At 45.2% G+C, this 17,142-nt stretch overlaps 1 protein-coding gene; it reads left to right on the top strand.

The window, feature by feature from the left end:
- Positions 1 to 113: 113 nt before the first annotated feature.
- Positions 114 to 1,897, top strand: GSTUM_00000935001 (uncharacterized protein). XM_002838173.2 has 6 exons: positions 114 to 299; positions 415 to 437; positions 526 to 928; positions 1,068 to 1,206; positions 1,428 to 1,654; positions 1,730 to 1,897. The coding sequence occupies exons 1-6, from the start codon at positions 194 to 196 to the stop codon at positions 1,810 to 1,812; spliced, it is 981 nt and encodes a 326-aa protein (XP_002838219.1). The 5' UTR covers positions 114 to 193; the 3' UTR covers positions 1,813 to 1,897.
- Positions 1,898 to 17,142: the final 15,245 nt, after the last annotated feature.

Genomic DNA, 17,142 nt, shown 5'->3' with positions numbered 1-17,142 from the left:
GGCTCGACCCTGTGCTACCGGTACTTGAAACCAATCCACATTCTAGTCTAGATATTCACCTTCCCATCCTCTAACTCCCCTATTGTCCACTACCGGGGCAAAAAAAAAAAAAAGCGGATACCAACTCTAGCACAACCCTTTATTTCCCCTCCCGTTATACTTCCAAACCATTGCAAATTGAAAGATATTGAAAATGACGCAGAAGTGTGCCCACAAAGGCTGTGGAAAGACATTCACGGATCCGGAGGAAGAATGCCACTACCACCCAGGAGCGCCCATATTCCATGAAGGCCAGAAAGGTAAGTTAATTTATATGGCCACCTCCGTGTGGACTCGCTCAGAAAAACACACTTTTTTTTTTATTTTATTTTTTTTAAAGAAAACCGTTGGAGCTAACTTTAAGCGTTATCCCAGGCTGGCAGTGCTGCAAAACAAGAGTACCACCCCCCGGCCTTCTTTCCCCGGAGACGGGAAAGCACTTATTGAGGCTAACATAATTACCTACCTGCCTACTCACCCACCCAGGTTCTCACCTTCGACGAGTTCCTCACAATCCCGCCATGTTCAGTCGGCAAGCACTCCGTCGACGCACCTATCTTAGCACCCGTACAAACATCCGGACCCGGATCACAACAGCAAAAACACCCCGAAGTCGCGCCTCCACCGGAGATTGGCTCGGACGGAACAGAAGTATACGGCCAACCACAGCCATTGCAGAGGAAGGCGCTCCCGAAAGTGGGTGCAGCATCGGGCACTCCTCCGCCGGAGAAGAAGGAGAAACCGTTGGAGCAAGATGATCCCAGTGTACCGGCTCCGCCGGGAGCTAGGTGCAGGAGGCTCGGGTGTGAGGCTACGTACGACGGTGGGAGCAGGGAGGATGAGGATGAGAAGTGTGAGTTTCATCCGGGGGTTCCGATATTTCACGAAGGTGCGAGAGATTTTTTTTTTTTCCCCCCTCTACTATTCTCGTTAACTATGAGGGAGGGGGAAGGGGAAGGGGAAGGGAAGGAGTTGGGGATGAATCAATGGATGGACATATGGAGCTAACGAGGCACCATTGGATATAGGATCCAAAGGTTACTCCTGCTGCAAGCGCCGTGTCCTCGAGTTTGATCAATTCTTGAAAATCCCAGGCTGTGCCACGGATAGACATCTATTTGTTGGGGCGCCCAAACCTGGTGATGATGAGGAGTTAGTCTCGTGCCGGTAAGTTACCTTCCCCCACCTACCCACATCCCACTACGAGTACTCCAGCCCTACATACCCCACCTCCACAAAGTCCGAGCTACGGAGGTGTGGAGAAGCGGAGGGTACGGTCTAGAGCCAGCGTAGTACTCGAGTATATGTGTGGGGAATGTCCGTCTATGCTCGAGTATAGGCACGGTGTGCATTGAGCCGACAGCTTACGGCTGAACTTTCTTTTTCAGAAACGACTTCTATCAAACATACACAGACGTCATCGTTTCTATTTTTGCGAAAAAGGTTGACAAGACCCGCGCGGAGGTTCACTTTTCAGAGAAACAGCTGGATGTGGACTTGCCTATGCCAGATAACAAGAGGTATAAGGTTAGCTTTCCGCTTTATGGAGCCATCGACCCGGCCGGTTGTGAATATAAAGTTCTTACGACGAAAATTGAGCTCAAACTCAAAAAAGGTAATATGCCGCCTTCTGCGTTTGGGGAATATATATGCATATATGCGAATTGATGCACTGACAATATTGGTCTAGCGGACGGACTGTCCTGGCCTACGCTCCGCAGCGACGAGGTCTCGGGTGAGATTATTCAGATTGGAAAGCCGGCCACTGCGTAGAGAGCGAAGTGGGGCATTGATCATGCCGTGTCGCGAAATATCTCTAGATAGATAGATAGATGAGAAATCGATGCTACAGTTGGCTATCGTTAGGTTCGCAGAAGCAATCCATACCCGGGTCTTACAGGCTCTGCCAGATTGTAGGAGACAGAGTGGAGAATTAAATTAAGTTTTCCCAATTAGCTGATTTAATCTGGACAAGCCAAGTTATGACCTGCCAGCGACAGGGCTTAAGCGGCGAAGGCAGTAGCGGTAGCACGTCCATTATACACCATGGTGTATAATAGAGTGCCCGGTATTCGAGAACAAATCTTTCCTTGGAGTTGGGTGGTCCAAGGTAGACTGTCATAGAGTGGCATAGATACACGTACGAGGCTGGCGACAAAAATCACCGATAGCAACCAACAATCTCGTGAATGAATGAATGATAAACTATTTCAAAGGAACAACAATAGCTCAACAAGCGAAGTAGGAAAATTCAGAAAAATCAAGCATAGTAGAGAAGATGAATAAGAATAACGAAAATGCATTAAAACTGTGTTTGCATCCCTTTCCATTCCTTGACTTGCATGAGCCTTACAGGCATACTATCTATATACTGGTTCCAAGCGGATGGCTGTAGATGATCCCACTCTTCCTGAACTGCCTTTCTCAAATCATGGATGTTTTGAGGAAAGGTATGCTGTGCCTTGATCCTTTGCTTGAGGATCCGCCACACATTCTCAATAGGATTGAGGTCAGGCGAAGAAGGTAGTTGATTGTGAAGCAGAATACGTAGTATATTTTTGGTCTCTCTTAACATCTAACCTGTTCCATGGATTGGAGCTTGGTCTTCGATATACTGAGCCTCTGGTGAAGCATCATACTCAAGGAGGTTTATAAAAGCTGAAGCAATAACAGGTTCAAGGACCTGATTCAAATAGTCTTAAGCAATTACTCCCAATGGACCTGTCCCTTAGAGGAAGACAAGAGGAGACTTCCAATCATAACTGGTTACCCCCCATACTATGAAGAATGCTCGCCCACAATGGAGACTATGTTACATGTAATGATCATGGTAGCACTCAGTTGGAAGTCAAGTTACCCAAATGCTCCCTCTCTGGAACGTGTCAAAAATGCACTCATCCGAAATCATATGCTTTTACCACCACTCAATTGACTTATTCATATGATTATCAGCATAAGCTTTACTCTTCAGCTGATTTTTGCAATTGATAAAAGACTTTTTACAAGTCTTGCAGCGAGAATAACCTTCCCGTTGTAAAGCTCACTTATGTAATGATCCCCATTCAGATAGTTTGTTCTTAGCAATAGGGAACGATACCTCTCTTCTTCTTTCTTCTTCACACCTTACAATAGCACTAGGTCTCTGTCCATGTTACTGATAGTACAAAACCTTTGTCTTCTATCGGGAATGCCGATTGTAAGTCTTCTCTAACTCTCCTTCTTGACGAGTATTCTTATCATAGTAGCAATAAATATTATGATAATGATAAAGAGTGTAAAGGTGTTTTATATTCATTAAAGTAATAAGTAAGGAAAGTACTTAGAAGTCAATCTAATTTTTATTTAAACTCGTACCGCTAACACTGGCATATGACGAGCCCCCGCCGGCACAGGGATACCGCTAACCGGTATACCACTAATCCTAGGCTAACTAAGTCTACGGTCCCGCACCTGCCATCCCCGAGTCATGCCCACACGGAAACTAATTACAAGACCATCAAACAACCCAGCGCCCTCCCCGGTCCGAGTCCATAGCCCCTCTGGTATGAAGCCAACCAGCACCAAGCGTAGCCGAAGCCGAGCAAGAGACCAACCCAACCAGGTTCCTCGTCCAACAAAATCAAAACCACTACTACTCGGTCTAAATACCGTCCCGCAACACCTCCACCACAGCAGAAAACCAACAACAAACCAAACCAAATATAAACTACAGGCGACACAATGGCAGAGAGGAGGTGACCAGCATGTCCACCTCTCGCATCCGCATGCCAGGCCGTCGACCCTATAAACCCACTTTGCCAAGTGCCTCCGAGGAGCGTAATGGTGAGGAGGACCTGTACCCGCTGCCTGTCCCCCAACATAAAACACATGAACAAAAGAAATACATAGAGGTGGTGACAGACCGAAATAGTCAGTGGGGCCTATCTCCCACCCGTGGTGCCTTGCCCCTGCCAGCCATGCCCATTGCCAAACCAAAGAAACCAAACAAACTTCCACAACACCCAGCACGCAGAACCCAAACAAGTCCAACCAGGTGGTCGCAATCCACTATCCGCACAGGTGGCCATCAGTCCAGCGGTCCGCCGGGGAGCTTTACAGCACTCAGCAACTTCGCCCAGCTGCCCAAACCGGTCCGGAAACACTTAATTAGACATCGCCCAACCTGACGCATGTCCGACCGGTGCTCGCAGGTGCCTCTCCTCCCCCAATCAGCCCCCCCCAAGCCCCACACACCAGACACCACAGAGCCCATCCAGTCCCCCCAGCCCCTCAGACAGAACAACCATCCGATGGCCACAGGACAGCTAATACCCAGCCCTGCCAGGCAGCCATTGATCTTGGCCACACAAACAGAGCCCCAACCCCCAGCACCATATAGCCGAGGGGGGCCCACCAGCCACAGCCGGCAGCCACAAAGGAGGCAGCACTCATACCCGAAGGCACAGGCACCGGCCACACCATCCAACCCAGCCGAACCGAAATCCAACCGAGTCGGGAAGAGTAAGCAGAGCCAGCCAAAGCCAGCCCCACAGGTCCGGCAACAGACACGGACCGAACAACGGGCAAGAGGCATCCCCAACTGACGCGACAAGATGGAGAAGGGCGAATGAACAGAAGCAGACAAACGGAAGGTAGGCCCCACTTACAATGGGTGAAGCCGCCAACCACAGACCACAACTGAACCACCCAGACGCACAGACAACGCGAGTGCCTGGCAGCCAATCGTCCCACACCACCCCAGGCGGCAAAGAAAAACCACTCCAGGGGGTAAGGTTTTTCAGGGTCAAAGCCATCCCCACTGTAGCTAGGAGGTGATACCTGACTGAACCACCGTATATGCCGCAAGGACAAAACTTCCAAGGGAACGGTGATAAACAACATCGTAGGATTCCGACCGTAGAAACATAAAGTAACGAGGCAGGGAGGGGCCGGTAAGGCCCCCTCCCTTGAGGAAATGATGCGGCCAGTATGACGAGTTGATACTTGGGAAGGTCATCAGTCTAACCCAAGGGCGTTTTGTATCGCATGAACTAAGGACTCCGTTAAAACCCAACAAAAGACATGAGCTGGCCCAAAGAACGACACGGGTGATCCCCCCAAACACAATGTTCAATCCCCCCAATCGAACGCGAAACCTGCGAGTAGACGATAGACAGGAAGCCGTAGACATTTTACCGAAAAGGGCTCGTATGCGACCGTGATGAGTGCTCAAAGTGCTGGTATCGTGAGATAACCAGTCCAACGAAACGAGACACAAACAAGTTATCCGCCACGCAACACCTAACAGACCTCAACACCAAAGACCCCAGGAACTACTGAGCGAACTCAGATATCTCCCCCAGAATCCAAGGCATTAAGGCCCATCATGATGGCGAAAGAAACGCTCGAGGCGAAGCGACGGCAAGGACGAGGAAAAGTACTTAGAACAAAGCGTGAAGAACTTATCCTCCTCGGCTGCATCGATCTCCTTATATAGTGTTCTTCCTGCCCATAGTCTTGTGACCCAAAGTGGTCACATGTGCGAAACCAAATCATAACAAACTAGTCATGTGACCAAGATGGTTGGATGCTCAAAACCCATGATCTCATAGTGTAACGTATTCGAAAGGTGCTAATTATGTTATCGGTAATAGATACGATAGTGGGCAGATAGCTTGCTCTTCCAGACAGGAGGCGAGAGCTGAGAACTAAAGGAGGCTTCGAGGGTGTACTGAGGAATAAAGAAGTAACCGTTCAACCAAGTATATTGAAATACTGTCTGTCAAATTCTATCTTTTCCATTGTGGAATCAGGTGGTCTTTAAATACACAATTCTTGTTCATGTCTAACATGAACGAAACTAATCAAAGGTATCAATCGATACACTTTGGTAAAACTAATTAAGTATCAAAGCGATAGTTAAAACATAACATAAAATAAAACCAAGTATCAAACAATACTTAAAACAAACCAAGTATCAAAGCGATACTTAAAACAAAACATAAAACAAAACCAAGTATCAAACAATACTTAAAACAAACCAAGTATCAAAGCAATACTTAAAACAAAACATAAAACAAAACCAAGTATCAAACAATACTTAAAACAAACCAAGTATCAAAGTGATACTTAAAGCAAAACATAAAATAAAACCAATAACTGAGTACCCAACTGGTTACATTCCCCAAAATAAAACAATTGTTTAAACAAATAAAATCTAATAATCATCAAAAGTAGAGTCCAAGAAACTAAAGGCTTCAGTTTCCACTATCAGCTCTTCATCATAAGTGTCACACCAGGGACAAGAGAAAATCCTAAGAAAACATCAAGACTCAAAGAAATACAGGTTACAGTAGTCACGAATACCAGATTCATGCTGTACATCAACCCAAGCATTATAGCAATCCGGACAGTAGTCTATCCAGAGAATGGCGAAGTAGTCTTCAAGTTGGATAATATCACGGTTCAACAACAGTCCAACAACTAGTTGTCGTAACCTCACCTTGAGTTCCACATAGTTTGACATGGTTATGGTATTCGGATAGAGGGTGATGGTCAGATAAGGTTATCCAGAGCCTATTCCATAGCCTGATTTTCATCATCGCTGCTTTCGAATTCTGACTCAAAGTATGGTGCCCAGAATCCATCTCTAGCTTCAAGTTCTATCTGCCATCACTCAGTCTCTGGCATTGTTAGTGTGCAGTACATGGTAATGTAATTGATCATTAGGGGGAGAGATTCGTTTGGCATGTTGTCTTTCTACCAATGGTTCACTATATGCATAGTGTGCTCTAGTCTTTCTAGCGGTTCCCAGCTGTTTTCGCTTGCTGAGTATCCTTTCCATTTGACCAGGAACTGATCATTCCCATGCCAAAGACGGTGGTCTTGGATTTCTTCAACTTCCCATTCATCTTTCTTATCAACGATGATAGGTGCAGATTGAGAGTGGATTCTTGCAGGGAACTTGGAGTCATCATTTAGGTGGAATCGCTTGACAGCAGAGGTGTGGAAGACTGCAGTATTGCGGCGGTACATGCGTCTATCCATCTGGACAGTGTAGTTTTCTTTATACTCGTCAAAGGATAAAACCTTAAAAGATCCTTGCCATTGGGGTTGTAGTTTCTTGCTGCATCCAACATTGGTAATAAACATGTTTCCATGTACTATGAGCATACCACCTGGTAGGATAGGAACATGTTTACGTCATCGCTTCTGAGCAGTAGTGGTACTCTGGAATCGGGCAGCTTTAATAGCTTGGAAGGCATCATTTCGTATTGCTTGATGGCGGTTTAGGTGGTCATCGGAGGCAGAGACTGAGGAGTTCTTGAATAGAGTTGTAGGTAGGAGGGGGTATTGGCGGCCGAAGATTGCCTTGTATGAGGACATTCCCAAGGTGTCTGAATATCCAGCATTAATATATGCAGCGAGCTTAATGAGTGCTGGTTCCCAGTTCGTCTGCCGTTTATTGATCATATTCCTAAATCCAGTCTTGACCTTGTGTGTAACGTGTTCGCAAGGTGCTAATCACGATATCGGTAATAGATACGATAGTTGGCAGGTGGCCTGCTCTTCCAGAGAGGAGGCGAGAGCTGAGAACTAAAGGAGGCTTTGAGGGTGTACTGGGGAACAAAGAAGTAACCGTTCAACCAAGTATATTGAAATGCTGTCTGTCGAAGTCTGCCTTTTCTATCGTAGAAACAGGCGGTCTTTAAATACACAAATCTGTTCATGTCTAACATGAACGAAACTAATCAAAGGTATCAAGCGATACACTTTGGTAAAACTTCTTAAGTATCAAAGCAATACTTAAAACAAAACAAAAAACAAAACCAAGTATCAAACGATACTTAAAACAAACCGAGTATCAAAGCGATACTTGAAACAAAACATAAAACAAAACCAAGTATCAAACGATACTTAAAACAAACCAAGTATCAAAGCGATACTTGAAACAAAATATAAAACAAAACCAAGTATCAAACGATACTTAAAACAAACCAAGTATCAAAGCGATACTTAAAACAAAACATAAAACAAAACCAATAACCGAGTACCCCTACCAGTTACATTCCCCAAAACAAAACAACTGTTTAAACAAATAAAAACCTAATAATCATCAAAAACGGATTCCGAGAAACTCATGGCTTCAGTTTCCGCAAGAAATTCCTCATCATAAGTATCACACCAGGGGCAGGAGGAAACTTTAAGGAAACACTTAGACTCGAAGAAATCTAAATCACAGTAGTCACGAATACCAGATTCGTGCTGTACATCAATCCACGCATGATCACAATCAGGACAGTAGTCAATCCAGAGGATTTCGAAATAGTCTTCTAGTTGGATAGCATCGCGGTTCAACAACAGTCCAACAATCTGTTGTCGCTGCCTCACCTTGAGCTCCACATAGTTTGACATCGTTATGGTATTCGGATGGTGATTGGTGACTAGATAAAGTTGTCGAGAGCCTGCTCCATAGCTTGATTCTCCTCATCGCTACTCTCAAATTCCGACTCAAAGTATGGTGCCCAAAATCCATCTCTAGCTTCGAGTTCTGCATGCCATCGCTCAGTTTCTGGCATTGTGGGTGTCCAGCACATAGTGATGTAGTTGATTGTTGGGGGGAGGGATTCATCTGGCATGTTGTCTTTCCACCATTCGTTCACCATATCCATAGCGTGCTCAAGACCTTCCAGTGGTTCCCAACTGTTTTCGCTCGTCGGATATCCTTTCCATTTGACTAGGAATTGATCATTTCCATGCCAAAGGTGGTGGTCTTGGATTTCTTCAACTTCCCATTCATCTTTCTTTTCAATGATGATAGGTTCGGGTCGGGAGTGGGTTCTTCCAGGGAACTTAGAGTCGTCATTTGGATGGAATCGCTTGACAGCTGAGGCGTGAAAGACTGCAGTATTGCGGCGGTACATGCGTCCATCCATCTGGACAGTGTTGTTCTCTGTATGCTCGTAAAAGGATATGACTTTGAAGGGTCCGCGCCATTGGGATTGCAGTTTCTTACTGCGTCCGACATTGGTAATGAACATGTTACCGTGAACTAGGAGCATAGCTCCTGGTGAGATGGGGACATGTTTGCGGATCGTCAGTTTCTGGGCAGTAGTGGTGCTTCGGAATCGGGCAGCCGTAACAGCTTGGAAGGCATCGTTCCGAATTGCTTGGTGGCGGTTTAGATGGTCATGAGAGGCACGGACTGAGGAGTTCTTGAATAGTGTTGTAGGTAGGAGGGGGTATTGACGGCCAAAGACTGCCTTATATGGTGACATTCCCAGGGTATCTGAGAATCCGGCATTGATATATGCGGCCAGTTCAACTAGGGCTGGTTCCCAGTTGGTTTGTCGTTCATTGATCATGTTCCTAATTCCGGTCTTAACCTCGCAGATTTTTCATTCTGCCTGGCCATTAGTCTCATGGTATCCAGGGGCAGCCATAATGTGGTTTATTCCGAGGGAGGTCAAGGTCTGTTTCCAGAATCTAGCGGTAAAGCGGGGATCAGCGTCACTGACAATAGATAAGGGGTACCCATGGGGGGTAAACAGGTATCGTTGAAGGTTATTCCAGGTGTCTTTAGAGGAATCGGTAACTTTCATTGGAATGAGCCAGGTATATCCAGAAAATCGGTCCACAGCTACCAAGATGGTGTCATATCCAGCGGATTTGTTGAATGGTCCTGCAAAATCGATGGCATATGATTTGAATATTTCACATGGTAGTTGGAGGGTCTGTGCCTTTCCTTCGGAAAGTTGTGTTCGCTCCTTGTTTGCCTGGCAGAGTTCACATTGTTTGACGAAATCACGGAAATCTTTGCGCATCTCAGGCCAGTAAACATATTCTGAAGCATATTGAAGGTTGCGGTCCGCACTGTGGTGTCCTTTGTTGTGGATCTTCCATATGACATATTCTCTAATAGTCATTCCATTGAACATATGGCCCTTTGGTATGTATAGGCAATGTTCACCATAACGGGTGCTGGTATAGACCATTCCATTTGATATATTGTAGGGAGCAAGGTCTCCATGCCTGGAGCTATCCATGGCTTTGAAGTAAATCGGGTCATGGCGATATCCTGCTATCATTTGGCTTCGAAAAGAGGAGGTTAATTCTTCTGTGGTCGATCTAACATCTCGTTCATCCTCGATTAGGGATCCTCTTGTTGGTTCGATAGGGGCTTCTTCTTCCTCAAAGGTTTCGTAGAGTTGATGCCGATGCTCGGGAATAGTAGGGGGTATGACCGAAACAATGGTTTCATTATTGTATACTTGTAATGGTCCACCATATAGTGGTCGTGAATCGATTATGGGAGGAGAGGATGGCGGGGCTGACTGTGGGGGTTGTAAATAGGATATTGCATCCACATAGGCTGCTGCATGTTCGAGTTCTTCAAGACCTTGGTATCGTGTTGGAACAGGATTAAGGGCAGGAGGAGGTTGGGTCGATTCATCTTCATTAATCATCTCTTCTGCTCCTTCTATGGTGTCGAAGCTGGTGTCTTTGGAGTCGTCAGCAGGCATATAGTACGGTCGTTGGTATCTGTTGCCGAACTTGATCTCAGTCTGGTGAAAAGGGCAGGTGTGGTGATAACAGTGGGACCAGTGGAGTCTGCTTTGTTCAAGTTCATGAGGAGGTGTGCTGCTGAACGTGCAATTGTCTTTCCATTCTTCATCAATGTCCTTTCCTCGTTCTGTTCAGGCAGCACTGTACATGGTGTAAGAGAAAGGATTGGAGGGAGCAGCAGAGCTGGCGGTAGCTATCGATGGTTCTTGTTCATAGGAGGTGTCGTCAGGGCTGTCCTCGCTTTGTCTTGTGTGGTCGTGAACGAGAGGGGGGTCTGCGATGTCTTGATTCTCATATAGGCGGGAGAGAGCATCAGCTAAATAGTTTGTTCTTCCAGGGGTATAGATGATTTTTGCATCGTATTTGCTGATTTCACCAATCCCTCTTGTTCTTCTCCTTCCAGGTATCTTTTCTGTTTTAAGATTGGTGAGGGGTTGGTGGTCGGTAACAATAGTGAAGGTATTGCCCATCAGGATATGATTGAAAGCGGCGAGAGCATCAATCACAGCAAGGGCTTCCTTGTCTGTTGTTCCATAGTTCATCTGTAAGTTAGTGAACTTCCTGCTGTGTAATGCCGCTGGTCTTGCCGTTTCATGGGAGGCCCCTTGCCTAACCCATGCTCCAACTCCAACATCCGATGCATCAGTAATCAGCCATATCGGTTCTGGTTTACTATAGTCAATAGGTTGAATAACGTTGGCGTTTTTAATCAATTCCTTGATGTTGGTAAAGGCTTGGTCATGGGTGTGGGTCCAGACAAATTCTGCATTGCCGGTAAGGTCTGTGAGCGGCGCTGTCACAGTGGCGTGGTGTGGGAGGAACTGGGAAATATAGTTGACTAGTCCTAGGAATCGCATGAGTTCCTTTTGATTCCGGGGTGTTGTCCACTCCGTTAAACAGGCTATTTTTCCAGGAGCTGCGTGTATTCCTTCATCATCTATGACATGCCCTAGGATATCGAGTTTATCGGCAAACAGAATTGACTTGTTTCTGCTAGCGTAGAATTTAGCTTCCCTTAGTTTGGTGCAAACCAGTCCTATATGGTAGGCATGTTCTATTTCGGTGTTCGAGAAGATGAGAATATCATCAATGTAAACCCAGACGAAATGGTGGAGGTATTCGCTTAGGAGGTTTTCCATAATTCGCATAAAGGTGGCGGGCGCATTCATATCACCTTGTAACATAACTCGGCTAATGAAACTTCCGAAGGGTGTTTTGAAACTGTTTCAGCGTTCGCTTTCTGGGTCTAACCTTGTTTGGAAGTAGGCATCGCTTAGGTCAATCTTACTTCGGAATCTTGCCCGTCCAACTGCATTTAGGATCTGGGTTTGGTTTGGGATAGCGGAGCTGTTCATAACCGTGTTTTCGTTCTGTAGCTTGAGATCAACTAAGGGGCGGATTCTTTTGCCATCTGCTTTGGGTTGAACAAACATAGGAGCACTACCTGGGGCTTCTGCCCGGTAGATGACTCCTCTTCTTTGTTGTTGGTTGATCCAATCACAAAGTGGGCTTTTGTATGTGTCAGGAATAGAGTAGGTGGGTTGGTTTTTGAGATTAGAGGGGTCTTGGAGGCGGATGTGGTGATTCACCTCTCTCATAGGCGGTAGTTCTTCAGGTATTTGATCAGGGAAAACATCAGAGTATTCATCCAATAGTCGTAGTGCAGTTGCTTCACAGACTGCATCTCGGTACTCTCCGCTTGTTGGCTTGCATGAGACTCTAACCTTCTGATCTGGGAAATCGATGGTAGATTCCCCACACCTGATTATAGCTTTGTGGCGGTTCAGGAATGGCATACCTATTACGGCATCGTATTTGGCTAAATTCCCAACCAGCATTTCCTGGGGGGGTAGGATTGCAGAACCAAGTCGAATGGTCGCACTACAGGTTTTATGGCTTGTGGATTGTGATCCTTTTACTGCCATATTGACTGGTATGGGTTGGTTAAGGTCTCAGGTTGGGAGTCCATGGACAGAGACAAAGGCATTACTGATCATATCTCTTCCCATTGCGCCAGTGTCGAATAGGACTCGAGCCCTTTTGCCATTGATCAGGATAGTACCTTCCAGAGCGGTGTGTGCTTTGAATGTAGCTGGAGGTCGAACACTGTTGCATTCCACGTCGATATATCCGATATGGATTTCTTCATATTCACTGAATTGGGCGTTATCGCTTTCAACATTGTTGGCCGACGCCTCTTGCTTAATTGCCTTTCCTTTTCCTTTCTTTGTAGGACAGTTCTTTGCCATATGCCCTGTTTTTCCACATTCAAAACATTCTCCTTTTTGCCGTCTCGATTCTTTGGAGGATTTTGTTTTCTTCTTGAAAACCCGTGGGGTATCGTCTTCAGAGTTGCTGGAGGCTTTGTGTCGTGGCTGGCTGTTCCTATTAGAGGATGTCTGTATTTTGTAGGCCTTGGTCTCATGGAGAATGGCGTCCTTTCATTCTGCTCTTGCAATTATTACTGCAATATCATCGCCATCTTCCTCGAGTAGTTCTACTTCTCGCTGGAGGGTAGGGTGCATGGTGTTGTAGAATCGTCGCTTCAGGATGTATTTGAAGATACTTCCTCTCTCCATTCGGTCCTTATACATTATTAGGTCCGTAGCTATATCGGTGATTCGCTTGACATGCATTCCATTAACTTGCTGGAGCTGGTTGAATTTGTTGTATAGGAGGTCGTTGGTTATAGAGGATTGGAATCGTCCTTTCAGGTAATCGAGAACTGTAGATCCTCTTAATCTTACATTCCCGCCGAAATCCTTATAGCATTGGTGGTATGCGTCGGTTGCCTTTCCTTCACAGAAAGATCCAATGATAAGTCCGGTTGTAGGGTCTTCCACATCTTTTCCTTGTAAGAGTAGGAAGTGTGAGAGTTCTGTGGCCCATCGTTCAAAGGCTTCAGGTTTGAGGTCTTTCCCTTCGCCTGTGAATTTCGCTGGGAGGTGGAGTTTAAACTTAGGGGGTTCAAATGCCGCGGGTACCTCCTCTTCTTCAGGCCTTGCCTGAGATTTCCCTCCTCCAGAAGGCCCTCCTCCAGTGCTAGCCATATCTGATTCGCTACTAGATTCGGGGTCGTTTGGAGGTTCAAAGGAAGGCTTCTTTCCTGGAGTAGAAGGGAATTCTCCTGGAGGTTGTGTATCTTCCGTGTTTGCAGGATTGCCCGGCTCTTTAGCAGAGCGCCGGGGTTGTTTCTTCTTTGTGAGGTCTTGCCGTGGGATTTGCTTCCCACTCCTGGTCGTCAAAGACTCTATCTTGGGTTTGAGATGAGGCCAAATGTACTGTGATTCTGCCGCTTCTCTCCGCTAGCGTTCTGAGGTGGATATCTATAGGTTGATCAGGCCTAAATCCGGGGACAGGTTCTTAACCACTTGCTGAGGTTAAAAAAATGTAACGTGTTCGCAAGGTGCTAATCACGTTATCGGTAATAGATACGATAGTTGGCAGGTGGCCTGCTCTTCCAGAGAGGAGGCAAGAGCTGAGAGCTAAAGGAGGCTTTGAGGGTGTACTGGGGAATAAAGAAGTAACCGTTCAACCAAGTATATTGAAATACTGTTTGTCGAAGTCTGCCTTTTCTATCGTAGAAACAGGCGGTCTTTAAATACACAAATCTGTTCATGTCTAGCATGAACGAAACTAATCAAAGGTATCAAGCGATACACTTTGGTAAAACTTCTTAAGTATTAAAGCGATACTTAAAACAAAACATAAAACAAAACCAAGTATCAAATGATACTTAAAACAAACCAAGTATCAAAGTGATACTTGAAACAAAATATAAAACAAAACCAAGTATCAAACGATACTTAAAACAAACCAAGTATCAAAGCGATACTTGAAACAAAACATAAAACAAAACCAAGTATCAAACGATACTTAAAACAAACCAAGTATCAAAGCGATACTTAAAACAAAACATAAAACAAAACCAATAACCGAGTACCCGTACCGGCTACATTGTGGATCTTTCATTCAGCTTGGCCATTAGTCTCATGATATCCAAGAGTAGCTAGAATATGGTTGATTCTGAGGGAGGTCAAGGTTTGCTTCCAGAATCTGGCGGTAAAACGGGGTTCAGCATCACTGACAATTCATAATGGGTACCCATGGTGGGTAAATAGGCATCGTTGGAGGTTATTCCAGGTGTCTTTGGAGGAATCGGTAACCTTCATTGGTATGAGCCATGTGTATCCAGAAAACCGATCCACAGCTACTAAGATAATGTCATATCCAGCAGTCTTGTTGAATGGTCCTGCGAAATCGATGGTACAGGATTCCAATATTTCACATGGTAGTTGGAGGGTCTGTGCTTTCCCTTCAGGTAGTTGTGTTGGTTCCTTATTTGCCTGGCAGAGTTCATATTGTTTGACGAAATCGCGGATGTCCTTTCACATTTCAGGCCAGTAGACATTTTCTGAGGCATATTGGAGGTTGCTGTCCGCACTATGGTGTCTTTTGTTGAGGACTTCGGTAATGACATATTCCCGAATAGTCATTCCATTGAACATATGGCCTTTCAGGATGTATAGGCAATGTTCACCATAATGGGTACTGGTATATACCATACTATTGGATATGTTGTAGGGGACCAGATCTCCATGTCTGGAGCTATCCATAGCTTTAAAATAGATTGGGTCATAGCAGTACCTGGCGATCATCTGGCTTCGGAAAGAGGAGGTTAATTCTTCTGTAGTTGACCTAACATCTCATTCATCCTCAATGAGAGATCCTCTTGTTGGTTCGATATGGTTTTCTTCTTCTCCAAAGGTTTCATAGAGCTGTCGGCGATGCTCGGGAATCGTGAGAGGCATGACAGAAACAATGGTTTCATTGTTGTATACTCGTAAGGGTCTACCATACAGTGGCCATGAATCAGGTATGGGGGAAGAGGGTAGTGGAGCTGACTGTAGAGGGTGTAGGTAAGATATTGCATCCACGAAGGCTGCTGCTTGTTCAAGTTCTTCAAGACCTTAGTATCATCTTAGGGCAGGATTAAGAGTAAGGGGAGGTTGGGTCAATCAATCTTCATCCATTATCTCTTCTGCTTCTTCTGCGGTGTCGAAACTGGAGTTTTTGGAATTGTCAGCAGACATATAGTACGGTCACTGGTATCTGTTGCTAAATTTAATTTCAGTCTGGTGAAAGGGATAGGTATCGAGGTAACAATTGGACCAATAGAGTCTGCTTTACTCAAGCTCGTAAGGAGGTATGCTACGGAGGGTGCAATCATCTTTCCATTCATTATCAATGTCTTTCCCTCGTTCTGTTCTGACAGCTCTGTACATGGTGTAAGAGAAAGGATTGAAGGGAGAAGCAGTACTGGCTGTAGCCATCGATGGTTATTGTTCATAGCAGGTATCGTCAGGGCTATCTTCGCTTTGTCTTGTATAGTCATGAACAAGAGGAGGGTCTGTGAGTTCTTGATTCTCATAAAGGCGGGAGAAAGCATCAGCTAAATAGTTGGTTCTTTCAGGGGTATAGACGATTTTTGCATCATATTTACTGATTTCTCCTATCCATCACGTTCTTCTCCTTCCAGGAATCTTTTCTGTTTTAAGGTTAGTAAGGGGTTAGTGGTCGGTGACAATGGTCAAGGTATTGCCCATCAGGATGTGATTAAAGGCGGCAAGAGCATCGATCACTGCAAGGGCTTCCTTGTCCATTGTTTCATAGTTTACCTGTGAATTAGTAAACTTCCTGCTGTGTAATGCCACCGGTCTTGCCGTTTCATGGGAGACCCCTTGTCCAACCCATGTTCCAACTCCAACATCCGATATGTCAGTAATCAACCATATTGGGTCTGGTTTACTGTAGTCGATAGGTTATATAACATTGGCATTTTTAATCAATTCCTTGATGTTGGTAAAGGCTTGGTCATGAGTGTGGGTCCAGACAAATTCCGTATTGCCGGTAAGGTCTGTGAGCAGTGCTGTTACAGTGGTGTGGTGTGGTAAGAATTAGGAGATATAGTTGACTAGTCCTAAGAATCGCATGAGTTCCTTTTGATTCCGGGGTGTTGTCCATTCTGTTAAACAGGATATTTTTCCAGGGGCTGCATGTATTCCTTCGTCATCTATAATATGTCGTAGGATATCGAGCTTATCGGCAAACAGGATTGATTTGTTTCTGCTAGCGTAGAATTTAGCTTCCCTTAGTTTAGTACAAACCAAACCTATATGGTAGGCATGTTCTATTTTGGAGTTTGAGAAGATGAGAATATCATCAATGTAAACGCATATAAAATGGTGGAGGTATTCGCTTAGGAGGTTTTCCATAATTTACATAAAGGTGGCGGGCACATTCATATTACCTTGTAACATAACTTGGCTAATGAAACTTCCAAAAGGTATTTTAAAACTGTTATAGCATTCAGATTCTGGATCTAATCTTGTTTGGAAGTAGGCATCGCTTAGATCAATCTTGCTTCAGAATCTAGCCCGTCTGACGGCATTCAGGATTTGGATTTGATTTGGAATAGTAGAGCTGCCCATAACCATGTTTTTATTCCGTAGTTTAAGGTCAACCAAGTGGCGGATTCTTTTGCCATCTGCTTTGGGT

This window comes from Tuber melanosporum (assembly GCF_000151645.1).
Source record: "Tuber melanosporum whole genome shotgun sequence assembly, scaffold_234, strain Mel28".
Classification (NCBI taxonomy): domain Eukaryota; kingdom Fungi; phylum Ascomycota; class Pezizomycetes; order Pezizales; family Tuberaceae; genus Tuber; species Tuber melanosporum.
The sequence above is the reverse complement of the archived record's forward strand: the minus strand, read 5'-3'. Positions and strand labels throughout refer to the sequence as shown.

Coding starts and splice junctions, on each gene's coding strand:
- GSTUM_00000935001 (XM_002838173.2), top strand. CDS start 194: ATGACGCAGAAGTGTGCCCACAAAGGCTGTGGAAAGACATTCACGGAT. Junction 438..525: donor GGCAGTGCTGCAAAACAAGA/GTACCACCCCCC, acceptor TCACCCACCCAG/GTTCTCACCTTCGACGAGTT. Junction 1,207..1,427: donor GAGGAGTTAGTCTCGTGCCG/GTAAGTTACCTT, acceptor TTTCTTTTTCAG/AAACGACTTCTATCAAACAT.